Source organism: Epinephelus fuscoguttatus, linkage group LG4 (assembly GCF_011397635.1).
Source record: "Epinephelus fuscoguttatus linkage group LG4, E.fuscoguttatus.final_Chr_v1".
Lineage (NCBI taxonomy): Eukaryota > Metazoa > Chordata > Actinopteri > Perciformes > Serranidae > Epinephelus > Epinephelus fuscoguttatus.
In genome coordinates, this window is record NC_064755.1 from 44945346 (window position 1) to 44970799 (window position 25454).

The 25454-nt window shown below is 42.4% G+C and overlaps 2 protein-coding genes and 1 long non-coding RNA gene across 3 annotated transcripts in view; 1 reads left to right on the plus strand and 2 right to left on the minus strand.

The window, feature by feature from the left end:
• The window catches only part of LOC125887431 (uncharacterized), a 70632-nt gene that overhangs the window by 4230 nt on the left and 40948 nt on the right, over positions 1-25454 (plus strand). The window contains exon 2 of the long non-coding RNA XR_007449170.1: positions 24839-25034. This is a non-coding gene — a long non-coding RNA (uncharacterized LOC125887431). The remainder of the gene's footprint in view (positions 1-24838; positions 25035-25454) is intronic.
• LOC125887427 (hyaluronidase PH-20-like) lies at positions 3925-10470 on the minus strand. The gene is made up of 4 exons (XM_049574222.1): positions 10346-10470; positions 8270-9194; positions 5483-5572; positions 3925-4477 (listed from the first exon to the last, which is right to left on the minus strand). The coding sequence occupies exons 2-4, from the start codon at positions 9182-9184 to the stop codon at positions 4148-4150; spliced, it is 1335 nt and encodes a 444-aa protein (XP_049430179.1). The 5' UTR covers positions 9185-9194; positions 10346-10470; the 3' UTR covers positions 3925-4147.
• Positions 15078-25454, minus strand: part of LOC125887424 (hyaluronidase-4) — a 30331-nt gene continuing 19954 nt past the window's right edge. Inside the window, exons 3-4 of the mRNA XM_049574218.1 lie at positions 22474-22563; positions 15078-20941 (exon numbers count right to left, since the gene is read on the minus strand). Of these exons, the coding sequence (XP_049430175.1) occupies positions 20441-20941; positions 22474-22563 (591 nt within the window). The 3' untranslated portion in view covers positions 15078-20440. The remainder of the gene's footprint in view (positions 20942-22473; positions 22564-25454) is intronic.

Here is a 25454-nt window from a genome sequence, read left to right on the forward strand (position 1 = left end):
GGTTTGTTGTTGGGATAGACAGTGATGTTCTTCTGGGGGATATTAATGTCAACACAGAAGGATATGTAGGAGGAGACAGTCTGTGTCAGTTCAGTCAGGTCAGAGCATGAATCATAAAAAACATCCCAAGCTGTACATTCAAAACAGGCTTTCAAATTGTCAGTACTATCCTCTGACCAGCATTTCACTGTCTTTATAGTCCGCTCTCGTCGTTTACAGACTGGCCTGTGGGTCGGTAGAAGTAGGACACTGCTATGATAGGAAGCTCCCAAGGAAGGCATGCGGATGGACCTGTAGGCACTGGCTATTGAACCATAGCACAGGTCAGTAGTGGAGTTCCTCATAGTTGTTACACAGGTGACACACTGTTCATATGTTCTCAGTGTTTTGCGCGTTCAGCTTGTTGCTCACGTCTTCAATCAGCTGACAGGCTGCCGTGACGTCAGCTCTTGGATGAATGTACACAAGAGAAAAGAACAGCTGAGGGAACTCCCTTGGCAAGTAGAAGGGGCGAAGCGAAATACACAAAAGTTCAATGTCAGAGGTACATATTCTCTCCCGCACCACAACAGTATTACAGTATCTCGCATTTATATAGAAGCATACTCCACCTCCCTTGGATTTGTTTGTTATGAGAGGAGAGCGGTCCAGCTGGATAGGGTGACCAAAGCCGGTTATGTGTAGATCCTCGTTCCTGTCTCGTTCTCCCAATCACGTCTCGGTGAAAGCGAGGAGACACGTTTCTCTGAACTCACGTTTCCACCTGGCGTAGATCTCAAACTCGTCCATTTTATTGCGAATGGACTGAACATTAGAGAGAAGGACTGTTGGGAGAGGTGGAAGCCGGCATCTGTCACATAGCCCGGATCTTCTCAGTCTGCACTGAACGCCGCCCCTCCTTCCTCTTTTCCTCCGGCGTCATCTCGAAAGTGATCCACTTACTGTGGTGTCAAAAGTCCTCCGTGGTGAACAGGGAGTATGTGAGAAGTCAGCTCCTGTTGCTGGTGGACGGAGAGTGATGGACTTGGGGCTCATCCTACTCTCCAATGTGCTATGTGTGAGCTCAGTCCTGCGTGTTCTTTAATGAAGCAATAGGAGAAGATATTCGGTCTCAGTTAATGTAGTTTATTAAGCAGTAAAGGAATAAAATTACAGAGCTCTGGGTCTCAACTTCACGTCCCTGACGAACAACAAAGGTGTGTCAGTTCACGAAGTCTGACCTCCTGTCCTTTCCCTGACCCAGTATATTTGAGCGTAACAGAGTGTCATTGTGCACGCAAGGCGTTGTCCTCTTCTCATTGGCAGTTCCACTTCCTCCTTCACCACACCACGCCCCTGCCTCGTGTTAATCTGACTCCTTCCCGCTGGCGGTGGGGGCGTGGTTCCTGTTTTGAAAGACAAGAGAACAACACAACTCCCTACACGTGCTGTACCTTACTATCTGTACATCACTTTCTATTCTTTTTACCATATATGAAACTAATTATCTAAGCATTGCGATATGTGCTCCTCAGACTTCATGTCTCTTCCTCTCCTGTACTTCTCCACTTCTGCAAAGCAAACACATTCAGATCAGCTGAAATCATCTCAGTATTCTCATTGTTCACATATCTAAAACTTATATAGTGAAACACAACTGATAGTAAAACACATAAAATCATTCTATTCCCAACAAGAGCCAGTAGTAACTCCTGACTGTAGGTGATCTTTCCAGCAGTCGCGTCTCCACCATCTTGTTAAGTAGATGGAACTACTGTTCCATCTACTTAACAAGACCAGGACAACTACGAGTCTAAAATTTTGTATTGTGTATTGTGTGTTTTTACTCAGATTAGACTCGGTTGTGTTGGCGTTGTGATTTGGACTGCTGTGTCTCAGTAGCAGCTAGCTGCCTCTTGCTAGCACTGCAGTTACATTTGGATGCTTGTGAGGATTTAATGATGTATATTTCGTTTGTAATGCCAATATTGCAACTCAGTTTATTTGTGTGATTGTGACCATGCTTATTGTTAATAGAAGTTTAAAGGTCGAATTATTTACTGTGGATTCAATGTGAAAGGCTCCCATTCTGTTTAGCTTGCTTTGCCATTATGTTGGACATTGTACTGCTTATTCCACCACAAATATTGCATCTCTGCTGCTGTATTATGCTCAAGAAGCGGTTTGCATATAAGTTAGGGATATTACTGGTGAACCTTAAAATCTTATGCTCATATAGCAGCTTATTTAGAAATGTTTATTTGATTTAGCTGCTGAGTAATATGCAGAGTATTTGTTGTAATACAGTTTATTGCCTTTCTTTATTTTCAGACCACACACACACACACATACGTTGTACACCAATGTTAAAGTCCAGCAACCTCATTAAAAGAAGATAAATCAGATCTCTCTCTCCAAGTGCCTTGATTCTCTAACCGGAATCATAGTCCATAATCTGCTGCCTCAACCAGCAATCCTTTTATCGAGGCTCGCCCTCAAACACTGTAAAGAAAAAGAACTGGGTATACCCCGTATACCTGCGTATACCCTCCACCACATCACTGGTCTAAGTTCAGTGGAAGTTTCAGTTTAGGTTGGTCTTGAACTTGTGGGTGTTCTGACTCGGTCTTGCCAGTGTATCTAACTCGTAGGTGTTTACATGTAACAAAGTCCTTACTTTAAATATGTAGTTCATGCTGTTTTAACCATAGAATGATTTCAGACTTTTATCATTTTTATAACTTTTAAAACTGTGCAGTAATATTTCCTTTCTGATACAACTTTTAAAGATTTCTCAGCATCAAAAAGACACGTTTCAAAATTGTCTAAACCCAAAGAACTCTACTGAGAGATTGAAGCAGTGGCGTTAGGAAGTTATGACGGGCCCCAGTGCACGCCACAGAGCACGTATTGTCTTGACAGAAACAGAGACTTGACGCAGGACAACATCACCATACATATTATCCAGCAATCATCACTGCATATCTGACAAAAGTATCAAAGAAAGTAAGAAATTACTTATTTAACTGAATAGTTTTTATAGTCTATTTATAGATTTTATAACTTATATCCTCCTGACACCCTGCGTCCTCATATGAGGACATCACATTTTGTTTTTGCTGCATCTTAAACTTCATTATGTTTAACTCAGACCTGTTGTCCTCGATTTTGGACACTTTTTGTCATCTAGTGGTAGTAAGACAACACTACACTAATCCACGTAAAAAGAAGATGGCAGCCATCTCTGCCAAGTCAGTCTGCAGAAGATCCTGAGACAAAAGTGGACAAGGTCCAAAACCTGATCACATTTTATGGTTCAAACTTTTTAATTAATGACTGATAATGTTTGTTTGATATGGCAATGAATTTGACATCATCTTGTTTGAGGGCGTTGGGACTCATTGTCTAATAAAATAAATATTTTTACACTTTCTGGCACACTTGTGAATATTATATGAGGACATGTTATTTTTTTCGAACACTACTTCCTATTAGAGGACAACACTTAAATTTTATACTCATCAGGTCCAACTGGTCCCAAATAGCTCAGAAAAATTAAAAACAAATAAACAAGTGCCGAGGTTTCAGGAGGATATAGAAATGCATACAATTTTGTTTTAGATAGCTACTGATTATTAAGAAAATAAAAAGGAAAAGAAAACCACGATGCAGATGGGTTGGCTGTTTTGAAGACATATAGCAAATGGCACCAATTTTAAATTAATAACATTTTTTTTTTTATCATTTAACTTTGAACACCGGTTTATTTCCAAGGTGGCAATCTGAATCACTTGTAAGGGCCCGCTCTCTCTATGGGCCCCTCCACCCCAGTGGCCCCAGTGCAATCGCACTGCCTGCATATTTATGCCCCTGGATTGAATCTTATCTTGACTTTTGCATCAGTTTGCCATTAAAACAAACAAACAAACAAACAAAAAAGTGATATTGTTTTCTAAAAGCGTTTATTAAGGTAACTTTTGGTTGTCATTTCAAATTAATCAGTATTGTTTGTGATGTGTGAAAGAAACTTTCAAAATGTAGAACAGAATTTTTGTAGAATCAGATTTTTCTGTTTTTTAAATAAACAAATTACATTTTCAGCAAATTAAAGACAGTAGTTTTACCGACTACATAATGCTTCAGCAATGCAATCTATTCAGATAATAGATTAAACCCAGATGAGTTTGATTTTAGTCGGCAGGGACAGTTGGGGTGAACAGCGCCACCCTGCGTAGCACTGACACGTGAAGTTGTCAGCCCAGGCCTTCAGGTCAGCAGCAGAGGGAAGACCAATCGCCACGTACTTCCTGTTAGCCCGCAGGATGCTGAAGTAGGCGGGGTTCAGGTGCAGGTAGTGGCTGGAGTCGTAGTTCTTCCTGATGCAACGGCCCTTCGCCTGGCACAAGACCTCGCTGCAGAGCATGGCGGCCGCGGTCACGTTGGCGATGTACGGGTTGAAGGTGGATGTCAGGTACTCGGACAGAGACTGGCAGGCAGCCTAAGGAAAGGGGGCGGGGTTTATAGGTGAGACTGGTATGTTAGGATGAGTGGTGCAAAGTAACAAAGTACATTTATATTTTAATGGCCCTAATCGCACACTGTACCACATACATACCATAAATAAAATGACATTGTGATACAAACAAAATCAGGAGACGGCTAACATCAAATAACAGTAAATTAAGAGAACACAAACACAGAAGCAGAAAAGATCTTTCACATCTGTCAGTTGAGATAACAACACTGCAGCATCATGGCTGCCACTTCCTCCTAAAACAGGAAACAAAGGCAGCTTCATTATTGGTTGATTAAAGCCTGGTCGTTTGTGTTTCCCCTTTTCAAACCTGCAAACAGTGCTACAGTATGACACAGCACGTCTACAGCGCTTCAACATCGTGGTTATTACCAGCAGCCTCATCTCAGTGGTTCACACACAAAATTTGTGTTACATACAGAGATGGGCGGAGCTGTCCCAGATGTCCCTGCTCTGCGCTCATTTCGTCCATGATGAAACAGGGCAGTACCACCAGGGATTGAGGAGACAGTAGCAATGTTCAAGCGAGATAGGACTGTAGGAGACGATGAAGATATTAAAAATTTGCTGCTGTCTATACAGATGTCTTTGTCTAAAGGTACCAAATTACAACCTCCTTCACTGTTACCTCGTTTGTTGTTGTGTGAAACTTCTGACTCCACCCTGTAGTGCCACCTATTGGGTGTATCTATGCCATCATGAAGGACACTTGGAAGTATGGGGGCAGTGACATTCACAACATTTGAAATGGACGTATTTATTTGTGTGCGTAAAGGGAGAATAATATGGAGCTTTAATACCTCCACTGCAGCTCAGCAAGGCAACACATAATGTAAAAACAGAGGAGACACTGTCCTGTAGCTCTCTCAGTGCAGCTGTGTATGATGTATGAAAAAGAGAAAAGACTACAGCCACCTTTTAAACATGCATATTTGACTGGGAGCAGACCAGTTCAACCAGTGTGTTTACCTTGTTGTTGTAGTCTTTGCTTCCTCCCCACATTACGACCCCTGAAGCTCCCAGAGCTGCAGACTCTCCCACAGTGCTCACCAGGTCCGTCTGAAAGAGGACGAGACACACAGGAGATCTGATGAACACTTACACCCCTGATGATGGGCCTCGTTTACTATTATGTGCGCATTCATTAAGTGTGCCCTTCAAAATAACCATCGGATTATGACGTGCACACCGGCTAATTTCTGATTTTGTTCTTGGCATCGTGCGTATGTCAGTGAATCAGAATCCCTCGAAAGGCTAAAGTATACTTGCTGCACGAAACGCGTGCAGTTTTCGTGCACGTTTGGCTGCCACGTGTATTTTGCGGTCGTTTGGCACATAGACTGCACACTTTGCTGCTAAGTAGCGTGACGCGTACGCGAGATGCAATATTGACATGAACACTAGAGGCGCTCGTGCGAAGTATACCTAGAGACTGTGAATGTGAGGTCGGAGGTGGACTGGTGAAAAGGATATAATGGAATGAAAGATGTAGGAGCAAGGTAGACCCAGAAGATGGCAGTAATGCAACGTAACGGATGCCAACCTCCGTAGAAAACTCCAAAGAAGAAGAATTCCCTATGCTTTTCCTCATCGATTGCTCGCATGGGTAAAACAAGGGAAACAAACTCCCCACGTGATTGGTTAAGGGGCTGCACATACCATCTCTGATGGCGACGGAGACGACGCCTTTTCCTCTGCCAAGATCTTAACAGCAATAAAATTATGATCTCCTCTTCGAGAGTGTCCATGTTTGCGTCCATCCGTAAATACACTGTCACCGCCTTCTTCGCTTTTTGCGACCCTGCCCCTTGCGGAGACCACCAGTGCGTCGACGAACGTCTGTGCTGCAGCAAGTACACACACAGGTGCAGCACACCGTGTACGCATGGTTTATGAACAGATTTGATTCACTGTTTGTGAATGAGACCTTTTCACTTTTTAAATTGCTTTAATTTTTCTCTCGTCAACAACAGAATTTCTGTGAAAGTCAGTGTATAGAGACTAGGGTTGCAACCTGTTGTAAAGTATACAGTACCATGATATTAAAATTGACTGCTATAATTGATCTTGTATATTTGCTTATCTACAATATTGAAGAAAAAAAATGGACAGAAAAGCTCAACTTTATTTTGGTTATTTTCAAAAGGGAAGGTTTTTACACATACTTCCATTAAAAACTCATTGTGGCTGATAATAATTCTGTGATACCGTTAAACAGCAATATTTTCTGAGACGATTATCGCAAATCTCATACAGTCGCAGCCGTAACAGAGACTGCTGCTGATAGATAATCCTTTAACAGCAATTCAAATGGGGCTGGTGTTTCACTTATCAGTGGCCATTAACTTGATTAAAAAGCAGCCAAGCCAATCAGATGGTCATAGCAGAATTAAGACTAGGGGCCTGTAGCTACCTATTTATATCTGTTATGTTAAAAATAAGTGTGGATGACATGTTTGCAGCTGTTCAGGTTTGTTTTAAATCAGCTTGCAGAAATAACAATGCTTAAAGTTAGATATTTTTTTAATCAACACAACAAAGAGTTAACTGCTCCTTGCCACCACTACCACAGAATGAAACTAATGCTGTCAGCACAGATATGTCAGCCCCAGCTGTTGGTTAATAGCAACTATATTTGTTTATTGTTTATTTTCCAGGTTTGATTTTTCAGACAGTGGAGCTCATGAATGCAGAGAGAGAATCTGCAAAGGATCTGCATGGACAAATCATCAAACAGTGCCTGACTGCGATACGAACCTAAGCTTAGTGTATGAGTAATTTAATAAGTGTTCAGCGGGGGGGGAGTTACATGTACTCTCATTATGTTACTCTCAGTATGTTTTTTTTGTGTGGGTTCTTGTACTTTTGAGTATTTTTAGAAACAGTGATTTACTTTTACTTGAGTACTTTTTTATCAAAGTGTTGTACTACACTACGTTTCAAGTTGTTACTGAGTAAAAACAAGTCCTGCGAATCAGTCCTGAAGAAAAGAGATAAATCAGCAGCTGCTGCAGAGAAGAAGCTGCAGGTGTGTCTGTGGCTGCAGGAGGGCAGAGCTCCTGAGAGGTGACTCAGCGCTCAGCTGACAGCCTGGAAGAGACATATGTTGTAAATGTTTACGTTCATCGGCCGGGGCTCAGGGGATTGGAGGGGAGTGGAATGATGGTCACACCTGGGCCGATTAGTCTTTATGGGTTATGGTTCATCGTTCCTCGGCAATGATAAAAAAGGTTGCATCTACCTTAATTAATTACTCATTGAATGCTCCACCCGGCAAGCATGCTGAATGACCCAAATCAAACACACTTACAATAAGGTATCAGCCAGGAGCATTCTGGGTTGGGCCAACATGCAAAAATGCTCACAATGGATCCTCCAGTGGTGACTTCTGTTTTCACTAATTGCCTAGAGTCGGTTTGTGTTCTCACGGCAGCATTTACAAGAGGACCAGATCAAATGCCTTGTGTGAGAAAGCTGCTCTTGATTGGTCAGAATTTCCATGTGGGAAAAATCCAGGAAGTAAAGCAAACGTTGAAGAAGAGTACACTTGCAAGATAAATGTGACACTTTCTAATGTCACAATGGAGGGACAACTACGCAGGTTGATTTTAGCGCTGCTCATCGTGGACTATATTGCTGTTTTGTGTTATTGGATGTTTACACTTGTGTGTACATTGATATTTAATGCAATTTCTTTAGAGCCTACATTACTTGTATACAGTATTTCAGAACTCTTTCCTGTTTTCAAGTAATCACCTGGCTCTGGAACTTTTGCGTCTGGTCCCGGTACAGTGGCCTGGAGTAGACGTAGATTGGCATGGTGTAAGGACGTTTCGGCAGCATGGCCACCCTCAGCGCCTCCTGGACACGGTTGCGGACATAGAGCATGGCCTTGGGGGAGTTCCTCAGGTTCTGGTGAAGATAGATGGAGGGGAAGAGGGCGGTGCTGCGCTCCCACAGCCACAGCATCTGGTCATTCTGCTTCTGGATCTTCGCAGAGCACTTCCCTGTGTAGCCGGGCTTACTCCAGGCATAGTTGTGGCAGTCAGGGAACAGGTAGAAGCCCCAGCGGCGGCTTGGACGCTCGCCAATGCCAAGGCTGATGGTTTTCTCCATGAAGCGCCGCCCAGCGCTCTGGAACTGCATTTTTGCCAGTTTGGAAATTTTACTTGATGATAAAAATGGGGCCATCTGCAGGGCGTGAGAGATGGACAGCTTCTTATAGATACGCTTTGATCCCCAGTTCTGGTCCCACAGGGGGCGCCAGGACTCCCAGTCGATGACAGCCAGCCCAGGGGAGGAATCCTGGGAGATGAAGTGATCAATTTGAATCCGGGCCTTGGCCAGGTGCTCCGTCAGGTTGCCGTTCTGGGGGACTCCACCTCTGTACTGCTTGCGTTTGTCGACATCAACTTTAGGGTACAGACCGAGGCGGTCCTCGTAGAAGATGGTGAGGAACTGACTGGGCACTGGGGCGGGTGTGGTCACTGCCTGGAAGGCGCCAGTGTCCAGTGGGATTTGGAGTCGTCGACACTGCTCGGTGGGGGCGTTCCATATGGCTACAAAGGGGTGGTCATGGATCAGTGGCGGCTCAGTAGGTGGCAGTGCGAGGATGGTGGTGATAGATCCGATGAGACCGAGGACAACGCAGGACCGGAAGGTTGAGGTCATCGTGATGGCTCTGGACAAATGAAGGAAAGACAGTAAATAAGGTTCAGTCCAGACTGAATCAATGACACCCTGGCTCTTTCCCACTCTGCATCCTGAGGAGCCCCGAAAGGCCCAAAGGGTACATTTTTTAATCTTGTGCACGTGTTAATGTCGGAACAAATGAATTATCTTGTGTGCACAAAAAAATATTTCGTGTGAAGAAGTCAAATATCTTTTGGAAACAACTTATTCATCTTCTAAGTTATTATGTTGTGCATGCAAGATAATAACTCGTACATACAAGATAATAGTCAGCCTCTGTAAAACAGCCTGTACACACCAGACTTTAAAGGAGTTCAATTGTGGTAGAGAAGCAACAGTAAAATAAAAATAAACAAATCTCTCTTTTACCTATATGAACTAAAATTGTTTGTAGATTCATTAGTTAACAACTAAATAATGAAAAATTAAATTAAAAAAACCTCTATTTAACCATTTGAATCACTCCACAAATGTAGATGATGTAGATGTAGATGACGACCAGCAAGCTAAAAATGTAGTAAAACCACTAGCATAGATATGTTATTCACGATTCCCCAACACTGCCCCTGGATACCACCGGGCGCCGCTGCACTGTGGTCCTGCTGCAATGCGGCCGACAGAAGCTCATTGCGGCCACTAGAGACGATGCTTGTGATTTCACCAGATGTTTTTGGTCGTTATAGCTCGATGTCATGTGTTATATCTGTTATACATTTACAGTTTAACAGTACATTATATTTGGGAAGCTAAATGAACAGTGAACAAGCCAGGTGTCTGAAATAATTTAGATTACTGAGGTCAAAAGTGTCGTGGATCCGCAATGAAATATTATAAATCCTGGATTAAAATGTTTTGATTCTCATTTGTTGATTTTTCTCATTTTGACCATATTTGTAATTATACAACATCAAAAATTAGACACAAGTCTTTTACTTGTTCTATTTTAAGTGTGTCTTACACCTGACAACAGATAAGAAAGAGCTTTTAAGGCTAACTGACTTATTTACAGTTTTTTCTCTGAGTAAATAATTCCACATTATATATATCTAATAAACCCCTTTGTCGCATCAGATACAGTCAGTGAAATACATATTTAAAAACCATATTTCCATATTTTGACAGCATGTCATCAGTTCCTACCTGCTGCTCTCCTCTGACGGACTGTTCACTGTTTCTAAACTTCGCCACGTCTCTGTTTTTTCGCTGCTTCATGTGTGAGAGGAAACTGTTTCTTCACTCTGATAGATCGTTATCTCATCGACTTCCAACACAATTTATAAAAACATACAGTTCATCTCATCGCAAATCACACTCTGCCTCTTTATTTACTCCTTCACTTAATTTGTTTTTTCCCCTTTAAAGTGTTTGACTACGATTTTGTAACAATACATTGTTGTTAATTTTTTTTTAATTTTCACTGTCTTAAATTGTAACTGTGCTTTGGCAACACAAAAGAAACGTCATGCCAATAAAGGTTATTGGACTGAAAGAGAGATACAGAGATAGGTGCATAAATAGAGTAGTAAAATAAAATAATTCAAAAAACCAACAGATGGGAGGACTTTTTTTTATTTTGGGGGGCCTCGTTAACGAAGTCAGTGGAGGTATAGATGATGAGCCAAAGACATTTGGGAGATGATAAATAAGGTAGTTAATGGATAAATACATGGCATGACAGATTTTATTTAAGTGCACAGTACCTAAAAGCAGTATTTTGTAACACATTGCTTTTTATTTTTGGTTTACAACAAGTGGAAACCTCCAGGGCCGAAAAATGAAGCCAACATCAAAGTGCCAAAACTGCAGTTCCTCTCATGACCACTAGAGGCTGGCTCCAGAAGCGAGTCAATCCCCACAGACCTCCATGTTAAAATGCCCAACTTTACAGCAGAAATAAACATGTTTACAGCCTGGTACAAAAAAAAAAAGAATTTGGTCTCTAGAGCTAATTTCCTCCTTCATGACAACTGTACAGGGGTGACTCTTTTTAATATGAACCAATTTTTTATTTTATCAAGGCTTAAAGTTTCACCTATTTAAGGGCAGGCTGTTATCAGTGACAGGCTGTCTGCTGTCGGCTGTCTTCTGTCAGATGCACCCCTGAATCCCCGAAATGCTGAACTCAAGGCTTCAAAATGGCAGTCCACAAACCAACGGGTGACGTCCATTATCTTTTAAGTCAGCAGTTAACAAGATGCATTTGGATGTTTTCTTGCACATCTCTGCCTACAGTCATAAAAACACTTCTTTCTGAATTTTGCCTGGTGTGACATTAGACTTCCCTCATTGCTGCAGCTCTGTTGGGGCCGACGTGTCGCTTAAAGTCTTTTGCTTCACTTCTCTGTTTCTATACTGCAGTGTTAGTAGTGTTAAAGTGTGGAGTGAGTAGCAGGCCTCAGGTTTGAGGATCAGTTTACAGGCCCAGCTGTGTTAATAAGCCTGTTGATTTGATCCTCATTTTGATGTTGTAAATTATTTTTGTCTGGTTTGAAGTTATTTTGTTTTTTGTATTTAAAACATCTGATATTTTAATGGCAGTGAATGACACTTGTTTCTGACTTCTCTAGGCCTTGCCTCTGTCAGTGGAAACCTTCTTATTCTGTGGCTGATAGATTATTATTTGTTCAGTGTATTCTTTAGATGAAAGGTACTGTAGTTGTTTGATTTGGCCTGTAACAAGACCTGATGGTGCCTCCTCCTCTGGGCTCAGTCATATTTTATTCTGCTGCTAACTGTACAAGAAGTGTGTTAGCCGACAGTATTTTATTTATGTTTTAAGCCTGTTGCACTCACTGTAGTGATTATAGTCTCTTTCATTAATTGTCAGTCATCTCTCTGTAAGCTTTGTCCTCTTTTCTGATTAAAGCTGGGGTATGCAGTTTTATTTTTGTATAATGAGCAAAAATCACTCAAGTGTTCAGAGAGAAAACTGGACTTCTGCACCTCCGCTCTGTTTTCAGTCTTTAGAAAATCTAACTCATGATGCGTTTAGCCTTCTGCTAACTGGGGCCAAGGGCTCATGGCTGCAGCTTCAAGTTCAAATTTATGGAGCCACTGTTAGCGAGAGCCTTGAATCACAGTGTGTCCTCCACCTCACTCCCCGCCTCTACAGACCCAGGGTCGCCCCGAGCTGGAAGGGGGCCCCCAGAGACGGCTGACATTGGTCCATATCAATGACAATATGATGGAACCCCTACAGACACTGCATCAACGACAACATGTTGGAATCCCCCCTAATGGGGCCCCCTACTAGCTGCTGCTTGTGAGTGGCAGTGGAAGTAGGGTGACCAGATGTCCCGCATTGTGCAGGACTGCACAGCATTTCTGTCTCGTTTCACGCGTCACGCAAATTGAGACCATGTCCCGCATGATTGGTTGCCACCCGCGCTAGCATTGTTGGAGTACTGTAGTACTACGGTACCTCACAGTACCACTACTGTGGGATAAGTTCAAAGTCCAATTACAAGAGGGTGAGTGTCCATGCACCGTCCAATAACGGCGCGCGCTGGCCACTTGGCACTCAATATGCTGCTGCAGTGGTTTGTATCCAGTGACGTGTTGGGTATTAGCTGAGCTACTGAGTATCTTTAAGCAGTGAAAGTTACTATTTATTTATTTATTTTTACTTGTAGGTTAGATTTGTTTATATATGCTACAGTGATGTGTTTTCCACAGAGCTCTACGGTGCGAGCAAAATAGTTTTGCACAAGCAAAACAAATCATTCAGGAGCACGCTGTGCGAGTACAGATTTCAACCAGCAGCAGAAACGAAAGGCGAATCCTGCCGGTTGTGGGTTGAACGGGGGTCACAGACGCCGTATTCCTGTCAAATACGGTGCAAGATAACGGCTTACCGGTGATGGAGAAGCCCGGCTCCAGGTCCAATAATTTCCTCTTTGTTGATGTCATGACTGCCCAGTAGTACCTGAACAGCTGAGCTGTGGCGTCACACAGATATGTGACGTGTCAGAGGAGAAACAAGCCGTTCACATTTCTCTCTTTGTGGCAGGTAACGGTCCACAAACCTCACCGCACTGAAGGGACTGTTCTTTACTTATCAGAGGAGGAGGGTGGCTGGTTGATTTTTATTTTATTAATTTATTTTATTTTGATCCCCCCTATGTTAATCACTGATTGATGCTGTTTTTGAAGTATGAATAAGTCAATAAGTAATTTATTCCATTGAAATATCAGTGATGTATTATAGAAAAGTGATTTATCTTTTTATAAATGACAAAAGGCACATCTGCCTCATTTTTGCGGTGGTATCATGATACTACTCAGAACCGTGATACTTTCACTGGTATCGTACAGTGAGTCCCAATTTTGGTGCTGTGACAAGTCTCTGATGAAAAACTAAAACTTTGCACTGGGGGTGGATGTCCCACGTTGTCCCTCAAAAGGGGGGGGGGGTTCTCCAAGGTGCCTCTTGCCTGGGGCCCCAGAGTGTCTTCAAACAGCCCTCTACAGACCACCTTGCTGGGAGGAGAGTGAGCAGCAGCTCTGGACCTCCAGTCAGCGGGTGCAGCAACCTGGATCCAGCCGATGCAAACTTGGACGTCCCACCAGATCAGCTTCAACTTTCTGTTGCTGCTGTCATCAGTGGTGTACAGTAGTACAGATTTTGCGTTGAAAGAGTTACCATATATTTTCTAGTATCGTCACATGTTCAAATACAGACTTGACGCTGGACAGCATCAACATACATATTACCAATCATTACTGCAAATCTACACTGAATAAAATCTCCCAAGCTACGACGTGCTTTCCTCCCATCAGTGGAGTGTAGTGGAGGGACCATTGGCCGGCTAGCTAGCTGATTCTTATCTCGTTTGTGGTCTGATGAACAGAGAGGGATCTCTAATATGAAATAAGATGAAATAAATGAATGTATTGCAAACACTGGGTTACTGTATGAAGTGATTGTCTGGTGGGAGGGGCTTAAGACAGGCGAGAGCTGCAGGAGGAGGGTGGTATTTTGAAATTCTGCCACTCTTCATTTTTTTGTGCTATACAGATTTCTGCCCACCTCAGCTTAAAGTACAGTAAAGCCATACTGAGGAGATGGTTGCATTTCCGTGATTGATGCTATGTGGTTAAGTAGTTCACAAAGTGTCCATGGAGTTAATTTATTTTGGACTTTAAGGGTCCAGCCTTGGCCATAACGTTCTGCCAGTGTTGCCTCGCTGCAAAAGGTTGTCAACGGTGCTGTTGATCCACACCAGTGATTCATCAATGACTCAACCATTGCCTTTGTATTCATTTTTTGTTCTGAGGCCTCTAAAGGTTAATAACTGACCTTAGAAAATGTTTTGAAGGAAAAATCTTTAGCATTTTTTTATGTGTCCAACAAATAAACAATTGAGGACTTACTTTCCCCACATCACACATCAAAAGATCAACATCATTTTTTGTTCGTTCAGCTCCTGAGATTTCTGCCCCATATTGAAACAGTTTGAGAGTAAATGAAAGGATGAGAGACGGATGTTTCAGATGTAACACTCACAGGTTTTTCAATGTGTGGTATTTTTCATGTGTCATCATCTGTGAGAAATTCAGAGAGTGTAACCTCTCCGTCCGTGCCTCTTCCTCTTTTCAGCCCTCAGTTTTTGGACTGAAGGCAGCTGGTTTGATGATTCAGGTTTTTGGGTTTGCTGCTTTGTATGTGAAAAGAAAAGAGTGAAACGAAGGTTTATTTGAAAATGCTTTTATTGTTCTTCAGTTTCTCGCTCAGGGTATGTTTCACCAAGAAGACTGAAGTCTGCAGGCTGGAATACTTTAGAGGCTCTAACGTTCGTCATACATGTTGCACAAACAACTCCTCTGAAGTCCTCTTTATATGTGCAGAAATAATATAGACACACAGGTGTAGTGAAGAAAAGTCTTTATTTGCAGTGCATTTACATTCAGGTAACATTACATGTGTTGCATAGTCCTTGTTGCATATTTGGTTTACAATCTTCAGAGAAAAAAAAATACAAGAAGTGCAGGAAAGAGTTACTGCAGCATGATGAGAGAAGTGAAACCCTTCAGACCTGAACTTCACCTGAAGGCTGGTGTGAGATCAAAGTACTAATTCACTTTAAACCAGGGTCGGTGTGACAATGACACGTCACAGATGCTACATGTTTGACGTTAAAGACCCGAAATTCAGCTTTTATTATACATATTTGGGATGACATGACACTGAACCGGGTCTCAGGTCCACCTCTGTCGTGGATCTGGTTTGACTGTAAATGCTCCAGGTCTCTGGTCTGTGGTAAATTTGGTTTGGAACTCAGAACAGTTTTCAAATTCCAGTTGACAATGACTGAGCTCTTTGTGTGCAGATGCTGTAAAAGAAATGTTGTAGTTTAAACATAAAAGTGGGTTCAGACTGAGCGCCAAGAGAAATTTAAGAGTGGTGTGATTGTAAACAAAGTGGAAATGGACTTGCTCTAGTTGGCCAACTCATTCTCACTCCGACCTCGTCACATGTCGATGTTTGGTCACGGACTTTCCACATCAAGATATGACGTGTAAGGACCCTGGTTGCGTTGGTTGATGACGTTCTGGGACGCCGTGACAACTTCAGCTTGTTACATGTATTGGCTGTTTTCAAAATAAAAGCACTATGTCAGTACAACACTGCAACTTGACGTTTTTGTCCTCCAACAACAAACACACATGGTTGGGTTTAGAAAGAATTAACAGGGTTTGGCTTGACAATCATACAGGAAGCGAACACCAGCCTCCTGGGTGAAAGTCGGATTGTTGGACCCATCCATCACCCGTCCTGCCCGCCCTCCTCGGACACCCGCCATCTTAACTTTCATTGTTGTCCCATTGTTGTTTCCCCTAACACTGCCAGGCACCATTAAACAATAACAGCGACCGGCGGTGTATCATGCCAACGTGAAAGGATGGCTTTTTCGTCAGCGTCTCTAGCCAGTCATTGATTTCAGAGGGAGACCGAGTTGAGGTGGCACAAACTGATCTGAGGACACATCGCTAGTTGTGCTAGTTTACATTTTTTTTTAACTTGAGTGAGAAAGCACTTCTCCTGACCTCAACAAGCCTCAAAACTATCATATGTCTTTGCCCTCCAGACCAACTTGTTCTGATCTGATGCTCTTAATTGAAGGGCAAAATCGTTTCTGCTGTTTTCCAAAATGATTACAATCTAGAAGAACACTCAGAGAGCACCAAAGCCTCATCTTGTAATGTTGAAGGTGCAATGTACGGCATTAAGAACATCAATTTAGCAGCAAACTTAACGTCCTCACTGGCAGGCTAACTGCTGCCACTCTGCACTGTGTGAGGGAGAGCGGTGCTCATACAGCAGTGTGGTATGATCGATCACTGTTAGCTCTGTCAGCACGGTTATAGTTGTTTGTACTGATAGCGCAGCTGATAACGTCGTCCAGATGTGGAAGCTGTGAATGAATGTTGTTTAATGCGAAGTGAAAAATAATTCCTGCATCTGTCCTGTGATTCTGATCTGCTCCAAAACTGAATGGGTCCTTCCTGCGCCCATGCTTCACCATTTCACCAAGTTTTATTAAATCAGACCAGTAGTTTTCTGTAACCCAAGTGAGCAGACAAACGCTTAAACCTAGTCACATACATGACATGGTCCATGTGACTGTTTTCTGCGCTGCCGCTTTTATAGTCAAGTTTTGGCTAAGTTTACATTACTAAAATGACTTTTGTTAAGGTTAAAGAAGGACTGCAATCGTGGTTAAAATAAGAGTCACATGATTTGTGTCAATCATCCGACCTGACCTTACACCAGCAATGTAAATTAAATTTTGGCCTTGAATACTCAGCCTTTCACAACATGCGTCCAGTGGGATTCTTCCTTTGACAGGAGGAGGAAGTTATGATGGCACCAGTCATATTTTAGAGGACAAACGTGATGGAAAAGTAGAGTTTCCAATCTTTGCAAAAGTCAAGTAATAAATCAAAAGCCTGACAGTAAACTAGGACATGGGTACCAGGCTAGAAAATTAATGTTCATTTATGAAAGTTAAAGTTTAAACATTTACAGTTTTATGATAACTAAGAAAACTTCATGTGCTGATGAAGGTTGAAAGCGTCAGAGTGAGGAAACAAATATCAAGTGGAGATCGTTTTGTCACTTCCGACCAGAGTTATTCAAGCTTTGCATTTTTCATTTGTTTTTCATTTTTGGTCCTAGTGCAGTTTATTTTCAGTCAGTTTCCAGGGTGGCTTTGCTTGTTTTAGTTTATTTTTTATTCTTAAAAAAAGTTTAGTTTTATTAGTTTCAGTTTCCATTTTTCTATTTTTGTATACTGTAATGTGGGGCTTATTTGTCAGGGGCGAGGTACTGTACAAGACGATACAAACACAACGCTTTGTGGAAGTTGACTCAGTCATGTAGACGCCTCAGTCTCAGTAACCACATGTGCCAGTGCCTTGTCATGTTTGTCGTGTTGACACATTTGACCAAGATGACAAAGACTAAAACTAAAGACGTTTCCTGTATATTTTTAATTTCATATAGTTCGTTCTGTTAGCGCACAGCAACGTTTCAGTATTTTTCTTTTCTTTAAGTGTAGTTTGTTTTTATTTTAGTTAAGTAATTTTTTTCATATCAAGTTTGAGGCTTTAGTTAAGTGTAGAAGTTAGGGAGATTTAGTGGTGTCTAGCAGTGAGGACTGAAACTACTCCTGATTTGGATTCGGTTAGTATTCAGCTGAATTGTCCTCAGAGGTCTCTTCCTCTCAAAACAAACGGAACATGGGTCTCATTTTTAAATACTGCATATGCACAAAACGAGGCCTGAACGAGGCGTCAGCACTTCCCACGCAGAAGCTGTGATCAATAAAAACAGACTTCATGGAAGAAAGTTTGACCAGTGCTTACGAACATTTTGGAGACAGGAAATTGGAGACACAGATGGTGAGGTGAAAGGTCAAATATTTTTTGGCGCACATCATTTTAGGCTTTTGTCCGCAGGTTTTCAATGTAGATCCCACGCATTGTTTTATAAATGATACCCCTGATGATTTAAACCAGTAAAAACACTGAATAAAGCAGTTTCACATTAAAAAAAATCTGTGTTTTTCCAATGCTCTTGTTGTGGAGGGGCTGTGAACTATGGTGGCTGATGCAGAAAATGCCAATGACCCTGTGTGGAGCTAGTGTTTGGTTTGTCTGTTCTGGGCTTCTGTAGAAACGTGACAGTGCAACATGGTGATCTCTGCAGACAAGGAGCTGCTCCCTGTGTAGATACAGACGTGTCATTCTAAGGTAACAAAAACACAATGATTCTTATTTTCAGGTGATTCTACACTAAAGGAAACAGACTTATCAGATTATTTTCCATTTCTTCCCATACATCCCCCTGAATCCTACACACTGGGGCTTTAACTGTAACAACCCTGCATCCTTCTGAAGTTAGCTGCTCTTGGATTAAACTTGGATTGGTCCATGTAAAAAATAATCAAGACAGAGAAAGAGACAGAACATCAAACCAACTGGAGGCATTAACAGTACAGTGAGAACAGTTTCTGTGGACTCTGTTTGGTACAAAGTGTCAGACCCTCTAACCTGCTTCAGTCTAATGGCAGTCTTCTACTTCGTCATATTTTTGCAGGAGATGATTCCTCTTTGGTAACAAGTAGGTGTTAAAGAATTGCAGAACCACAGAGAGCTGCTGAGTCATGTATTCAGATACAGTATGTGCCGTCGTTTACATCCTGTTCAGTGTTTCGTCATACCTACAGTACTGTACATCGGCTTCAGAGACACTTTGGTCCGCTCAGTCACAACAAGATGAAACATCATCAAAAACTGACAACACAGTCTGCGTGATCTGAATCGTCCGAACTGAGATATAGTGAAATCAATCTCTATGTAATCGCTGAAAAACAAACCTGATCCTCTTTACTTATATCGATATAGAGAGGACACAGATACATAATATTCTGAAATCATTAGCACCTACAACATGTGCACGCCGCGTCCCAACAGGCTCAAATATGTGGCGTTTCCTGACATGCTGTATTTCGAGAGTATGATGTAAGCAACAGTACAAAAAAATAAAATAAAAAATACACACTTCATGTATAATGTCAAGTAAAATAAGAGCTTATTGTTGAGGAGGAAAACAAGTTTTGTGCCATCTGAAATCAAAACCACCACAAACCAACCCCCCAAATGTTAGTGATTATTTTCCTACATATGACTGAGTGGTAGTAGCACTCTTTGGTTTCTATTGAATGATTTGGCTGTTGTGTCTCCACAAAACAAATTAGAGAGTCATCCTGCAGCGAGCAGTTAAAACACGATCCCTCTGATCAGACCATCGGCTCTGCGGTGACGCTGGATGATCGAGTCTTTGCAGGAGGTGACTCAGTCCACAGTTCAACAATTACTAATTAAGATTCTCGGAAGAACGGGTGCAGTTGTTGGCGAATGAGGCAGTGCCGATTGTTGCAGAGGTTAATTACAGTTCACCTGATTGTACTGAATTACAGTCAACCAAACCTTCATCTGTCAACATGCCAAACCTCATGTCCTGTCATGTAAAGTGCCATCACACTCCTTTTTTTTACACGTGTTACTTTTCAACGCAGCAGCTGTTTTGAGTTCACATTGAACACCGTTCACTTTAATAGTTTCTCTCTCACTCAGCAGCTGAATGTTAAAGAGATAGTTCAGATCTTTTTTTGTGGGACTGTATGAGGTACTTACAGTAGATGATAGTCGGCATGCCCCAGTTTGGAGAAGCAGGCCAAAGTACTGACACAGAAGCCAAGCAATGTGCTGCTGTGGAGGGGTCAGCAACAAAACGTATTTCAGGCACCTAAAGAAATCGTTATCAGTTAAAGTGTACGCTATGTTTAGAATTCTTTCATTGCTTTAACTTAATTTAAGAAAGCGATTTCCAACAGGAAAATGAAGCCGTTATATCGCTCTCTTCAAAGCCAGACTCCATTGAAAAACAGTAATTTAACATTGCTGAACACAGGAGCTGCTGGTCTCCTGCTGCCTCCATCAGTTAGTTTGTGTTATTGGGCAAAAACGGAAGCGGCAAAAATGATAATTGTTTAGTAAAAAACTTTCACTAGATTCATGGATACATTTGGTAAATCTTTGAAAGCAGCTGCTGCTGCTGGTGCATCGGGTGAAACGGTTACGTTCTCAGTTCACATCCAACCAACGACCTGTCTGTCTGTCTGTGTGTTGAAAAGTAACATCTGTGACTCCTCCTTTAGTCAGAGTGCATCATACGACCGTCTTTACTAACCATAAGTTCAACAGGAGCATCAGCACCATCAGGTGAAGGCTGCAGCCGATCAGCGGCGCCTCACTCTCCCCTCCCTCCCACCCTTCACCCTGCTCATCCTCCCACTCTGTCCTCCGCCTCTCCTGCTCATCCTCCTCCTCCTCCCTCCATGGCCCGTCATCCTCCTTCACTTTGTTGATGCTGTCGCAGCGCTCGCCCTCGTGGCCTTCGTAGCAGTGGCAGCGAAACCTCTCCGTCAGCAGCTCCAGTTCGTGCTGCGAGTGCCACCCAGTGACAGTAAAGTCCCCGTTGTCAGTGGGCCGGATGTGATAGCTGGAGGCACTCAGGTGGAGGTAATGATGGGCGAGGGGGTCCCGACGGATGCAGCGGCCGTTCCCCTGACACAGGAAGTCACTACAGACCTCAGCGGCACGTGTCACGTTGGTGATGTACAGGCCGAGGCGGTGGCTCAGGAAGGTTTTCACCTTGGTGCAGTTATGCTGTTGGAACAAAACACAGAGCAGTCATCATGTGATGCACTTTGGGTCACGTGCAACATGTTCTCACTCCCAAACACTGACTGTATATATAGACAGACTATACATCTCCACTTCCTGTCATTGAAAAATAAAAGCAGATATATCCCGGATACAGCCACTGTCATTTTATGCTGATGATGTCATTTGGAGCCAGAGTCTGTGCAGTAGCAATCTCTGCGGTGTTGAGTTCCTACCCACACACCTTCCAACCAATCACAAGCAGCGCCATTGATCCTGAGGTAATTGCAGACCCAAAGAAACCATCTTTGGTAAAAATCTATTGGACATGTACTTTAAGTTTTTAGTCTGTCCCATGTCCCATCCACTGATGGGTGGGGTTTATGGCCTATACCACAGCCAGCCATCAGGGGGTGCTCTAGGTAGCCCTCTAGTATAAGTTCTGGAAATGTCAGTTTCTGTGTCAAAACCTCCTCCAGAGTCTTTCAATATAAACTTCCGTTTTGACAAAAAAACGAGGTTTTGCCCCCAGAGCTAATGTTTACAGAAGTCAAATCAAGTGAGAAGTGGGCTTATTGTTTAACAGACCTCAATGCAAAACTTCTTTTTGCAACCGGTGCAGTCGCCCCCTGCTGGCCATTAGGAAGAATGCAGGTTTAAGGCATTTGTTTAAATTTCACGGTTTGAATCCAAGGTGGTGGAGTTTGAACCCTGAGTGGAGGAGCCCTTCTGTGCGGAGTTTACATGTTCTCCCCGTGTCAGCGTGGGTTTCCTCCAGGTGCTCCAGCTTCCTCCCACAGTCCAAAGACATGCAGGTTAATTGGTGACGCTAAATTGTCCGTAGGTGTGAATGTGAATGGTTGTCTGTCTTTATGTGTCATCCCTGTGGTCATATGGTGTTTAAGTACCAAGAAAATGATGGCTGACATCAGGTCTGGCAGCTAACTACAGATTGTCCAAATCAAGCTGATAGAGCAGGTTTTAAGAGTTGAGGTGGGCGACGTTGCAGGATATCAGATGTGCAAATTACAAACTGAATTTCAAATTTTTGAAGAGCAGCTGCAGATTTACTCAGGAACACTCCCTGAGATCCTGAGACAGTCAGATGCTGTTTTGATTAACTCTTCTCCATGCAGACAGGATCACTGCAGGCTGTAAAAACATGGGCATTTTTGGGCAGTTTTCAAAATGTGGTTGAAAGAGTGCTTTCACAATGCGCTGCGACCACATGATGTCAACTTTCTATTGTCTGACTATATTTACTGCTGTGGTTTGTTTGGAGTCCGACACAAATCAAGAGGCCTGAGGAAGGAATGTTTTTCACATGAAAGTACACAGTCAAATTTCTTCTGTCTCCACAGCACAAATTATACAAGAGAAAGTTTGACTCCCACAGTGTATGACCTCTATATAAATATTCATCTAAATCAATGAATCATGAGCTGACAGAGCGAGTCTTTCCCCTCTGTGAGACTGTTCACAGAGAATAAGAGAGGGTAAAGATTTCAGGGGGCTTTCAGGCAAAGGACACATACCCTGGATGAGGTCAGGTTCAGGTCCCCCCAGATGACGAATCCTGCAGCTCCCAGAGCAGCGCTCTCCCCGACGGTGTGGATCAAGTCTTTCTGCAGGAAACACACAGAAACAGACATCACATCACAATTCTGTCTCCGTCAATAACACATATGAAATCATCCAAAATACATTGCAGGGACAGTTCACCCCAAAATCGTAACACATATTTTCCTCTTACCTGCAGAGCTAGTTATCAGTTTAGATAGTTTTGATGTGAGTTGCTGAGTGTTGGAGATATCAGCCATAGAGATGTCTGCCTTCTGTCCAGTATAATGGAAGTAGATGACACTCGGCTTGTGGTGCTCAAAGTGCCAAAATAATACATTTGAAGAACTCAACAACAATGTCTCTTTACAGAAATCATGACTGGGTTACTCAAGATAATCCACAGACCTTGTTATGGGCAGTTTCATGTAGGAACTATTTTCTGTCTATGGAACTACAAGCGCATCCCTGCCAGAAGGAAGTATGCATCCACACATGGACGAGAGGCTCAATAACAACGGCGAGACATGGCAGTAACAATCATTTACCATCCCTGTTATATGGCGGCTGATCTCGTCCTCTGCTCAGAGGGTAAGGAGCTCCTGAATCTCATTGTTTTCCTAATTTGCAGACATATCTGGTTCTTCCTGCTTGCTGTTCTTCTTCTTTGAGTTAGCCGCTAACTGCTAGCAGCTACTTTCTAAATCTCCCACAATGGATCACACACGTAACATGTCAAAATGTCACATGTGCCACCCATGATCCTTTTCTGCCAGCTGTCTTGTTCATATGGACACCATTTTGGCGCTGTTACTGCCTCTCATGGTGGCTTAAAGGTGAGGCCACCCTGTCCCCTCATTCCATGATCGTACCTTAAATACAGCACAGTGAAGCTGCAAAACGGCACAATACTCTTGCTTTGAACAGGCAGTGTCAAAGGAGCTTTTGTTGTGGAGTTGTTCAAATGTATTTTTCGGCACTTTGAGCACCACAAGCCGAGTGCCATCTAGTTCCATTATATTGGAGAGAAGGCAGACATCTCTATGGCTGATATCTCCAACACTCGGCAACTCACACCAAAACAGTCTAGATTCAAACATAGCAGGTAAGAGGAAAGATGTGTATTTTTGATTCTGGGGTGAACTGTTCCTTTAACTCAAAGAACAAGGGAAGGGATAAGTCATTTTTAGGGTTTTTACAAGTGACAAGTGGAAGCACAAGAAACGTAATAATGAGTTAGTTCTTTCGTGACATATCATACACATGTAAAAAAAAATAAAATAAATGTGACCAAAGAAAAATAATGTGGAGCAAAGTGCCACAAGATGGCGCTTCTGATTCTGTTCAACATCAAGTGAAGAAGACCTGGCTCAAATAAGTCATAATTAAAAAAACAAAATCCACTTTATATCTAGAACTTATTTTTGAATAATCATATACCTTATTTCTGCATGACACAGATATTCTAAAGGTTATTTCTTAAGAATCAGCAGAGCAGTCGGCTGAAACACAAAGCCTCCCTCTGGTTGTAGTGGTGCAGTTTGGGGAGAACTAGGAAACTGCAGCATTCTAGGTTTGTACCTGAACTGCTTTTCAGTGGAGCTCCACTAGATGGCAGCAGTGAGAAAGCAAACAGACCTTCAGTCAGTGCAAACCATCAAGTCTATGGTGCAAACAGCAAACAGCCAGTGTTGTGAAGAAAAGTCAGTGTGTATGTCAGAGATTTGAATCATTTGCAGTGTCTCTACACCTTTTATGAGTTGCATTATAGTTTTACTGTGGCTGATGATGAATATTATTCTGAAATGGACCATTCTGCATTATGAGTACTTTTACTCTGGTACTTCAAGAATATTTTGATGCAGAGACTTTTACTACTTTTACTTAAAGTTTTGAATGCAGAGATTTAATTTGCAACAGAGCGTTTCTACACTGTGGTGCTTTAACTTTATTAAAATATCTGAGTACCCCCTTCACTACTGAATACTGGAAGAAGAGCTAATGTGCGATATGACAAAATAAAATTAATGTAAACTAAAGAATGTATACTGCAGCTCAGTCTAGCATTGTGTAGTCATAAATAAATAAATACATCTGTTAGGATAAATAAATGAAAAATGAAAAAGTTTTAAATGCTCGCTTTTATGTTTTTTGATTATTTGACTGTGCCTTGTCATCACTATTTTGCTTCCCTGTTTTGTATCTCAGGATTGTTAGGCTGCAGATATATGCCTGTGTCATTCCTTGCCTTGTCTGAAAATTTGCAATGAATAATATTGATCACATTAAGACATTTCTGCAGATTTAAATGACAAACTAAATATTTTGTACTCATGACAGTGACAGGACCGGGAGGCTCTTGATGGACCCTGTGAGGAGTCCGTGTTTTCTGCCCTGAATTCTTTCCGCCCAACAGAGCGCCACATTAGACGGCTGCAGCCATCTGCAGGACATCAACTTACAGTCTTTTCCCACCAGTCTTCACCAGACCTTCAGCTCTCTGATGCTTACGCTGCTGGTGACGTCCCACAGACTCGTGAGTACTAAATTAACTCTTGTTAAAGTGAGAACCATGATTTCTTTGAGTCAGAATCGAGGTCAGGTGTGTCATGGTGACGACCACACGTGATGATAGCCAGTAGAATTAAGTGTCTCAATAAGCTCAGGGCTGCTGTGTATCCTCATGGGAAGGCCATGTTATTATTCTTTGGTGAAGACTGCAATAAAGCCATTGATGGTGAACAGCACTGAAATGCCTCGCTATCCTTCCTTCAGCAGAGTGGTCCAGACCGCTAAAAACTAGTTACCAGCTAATAACGAGCGAAGCTAAATCACTGCTAATAAGCCAGCATGTTCCCAACTGCAGTTTGGAGCTGGTAATTTGTCACTGAGAGGTAACACTTAACACATTACGTCCTTAATGTAGAGTTACGTTTAGGAAGAAGGTTAGGGTGAG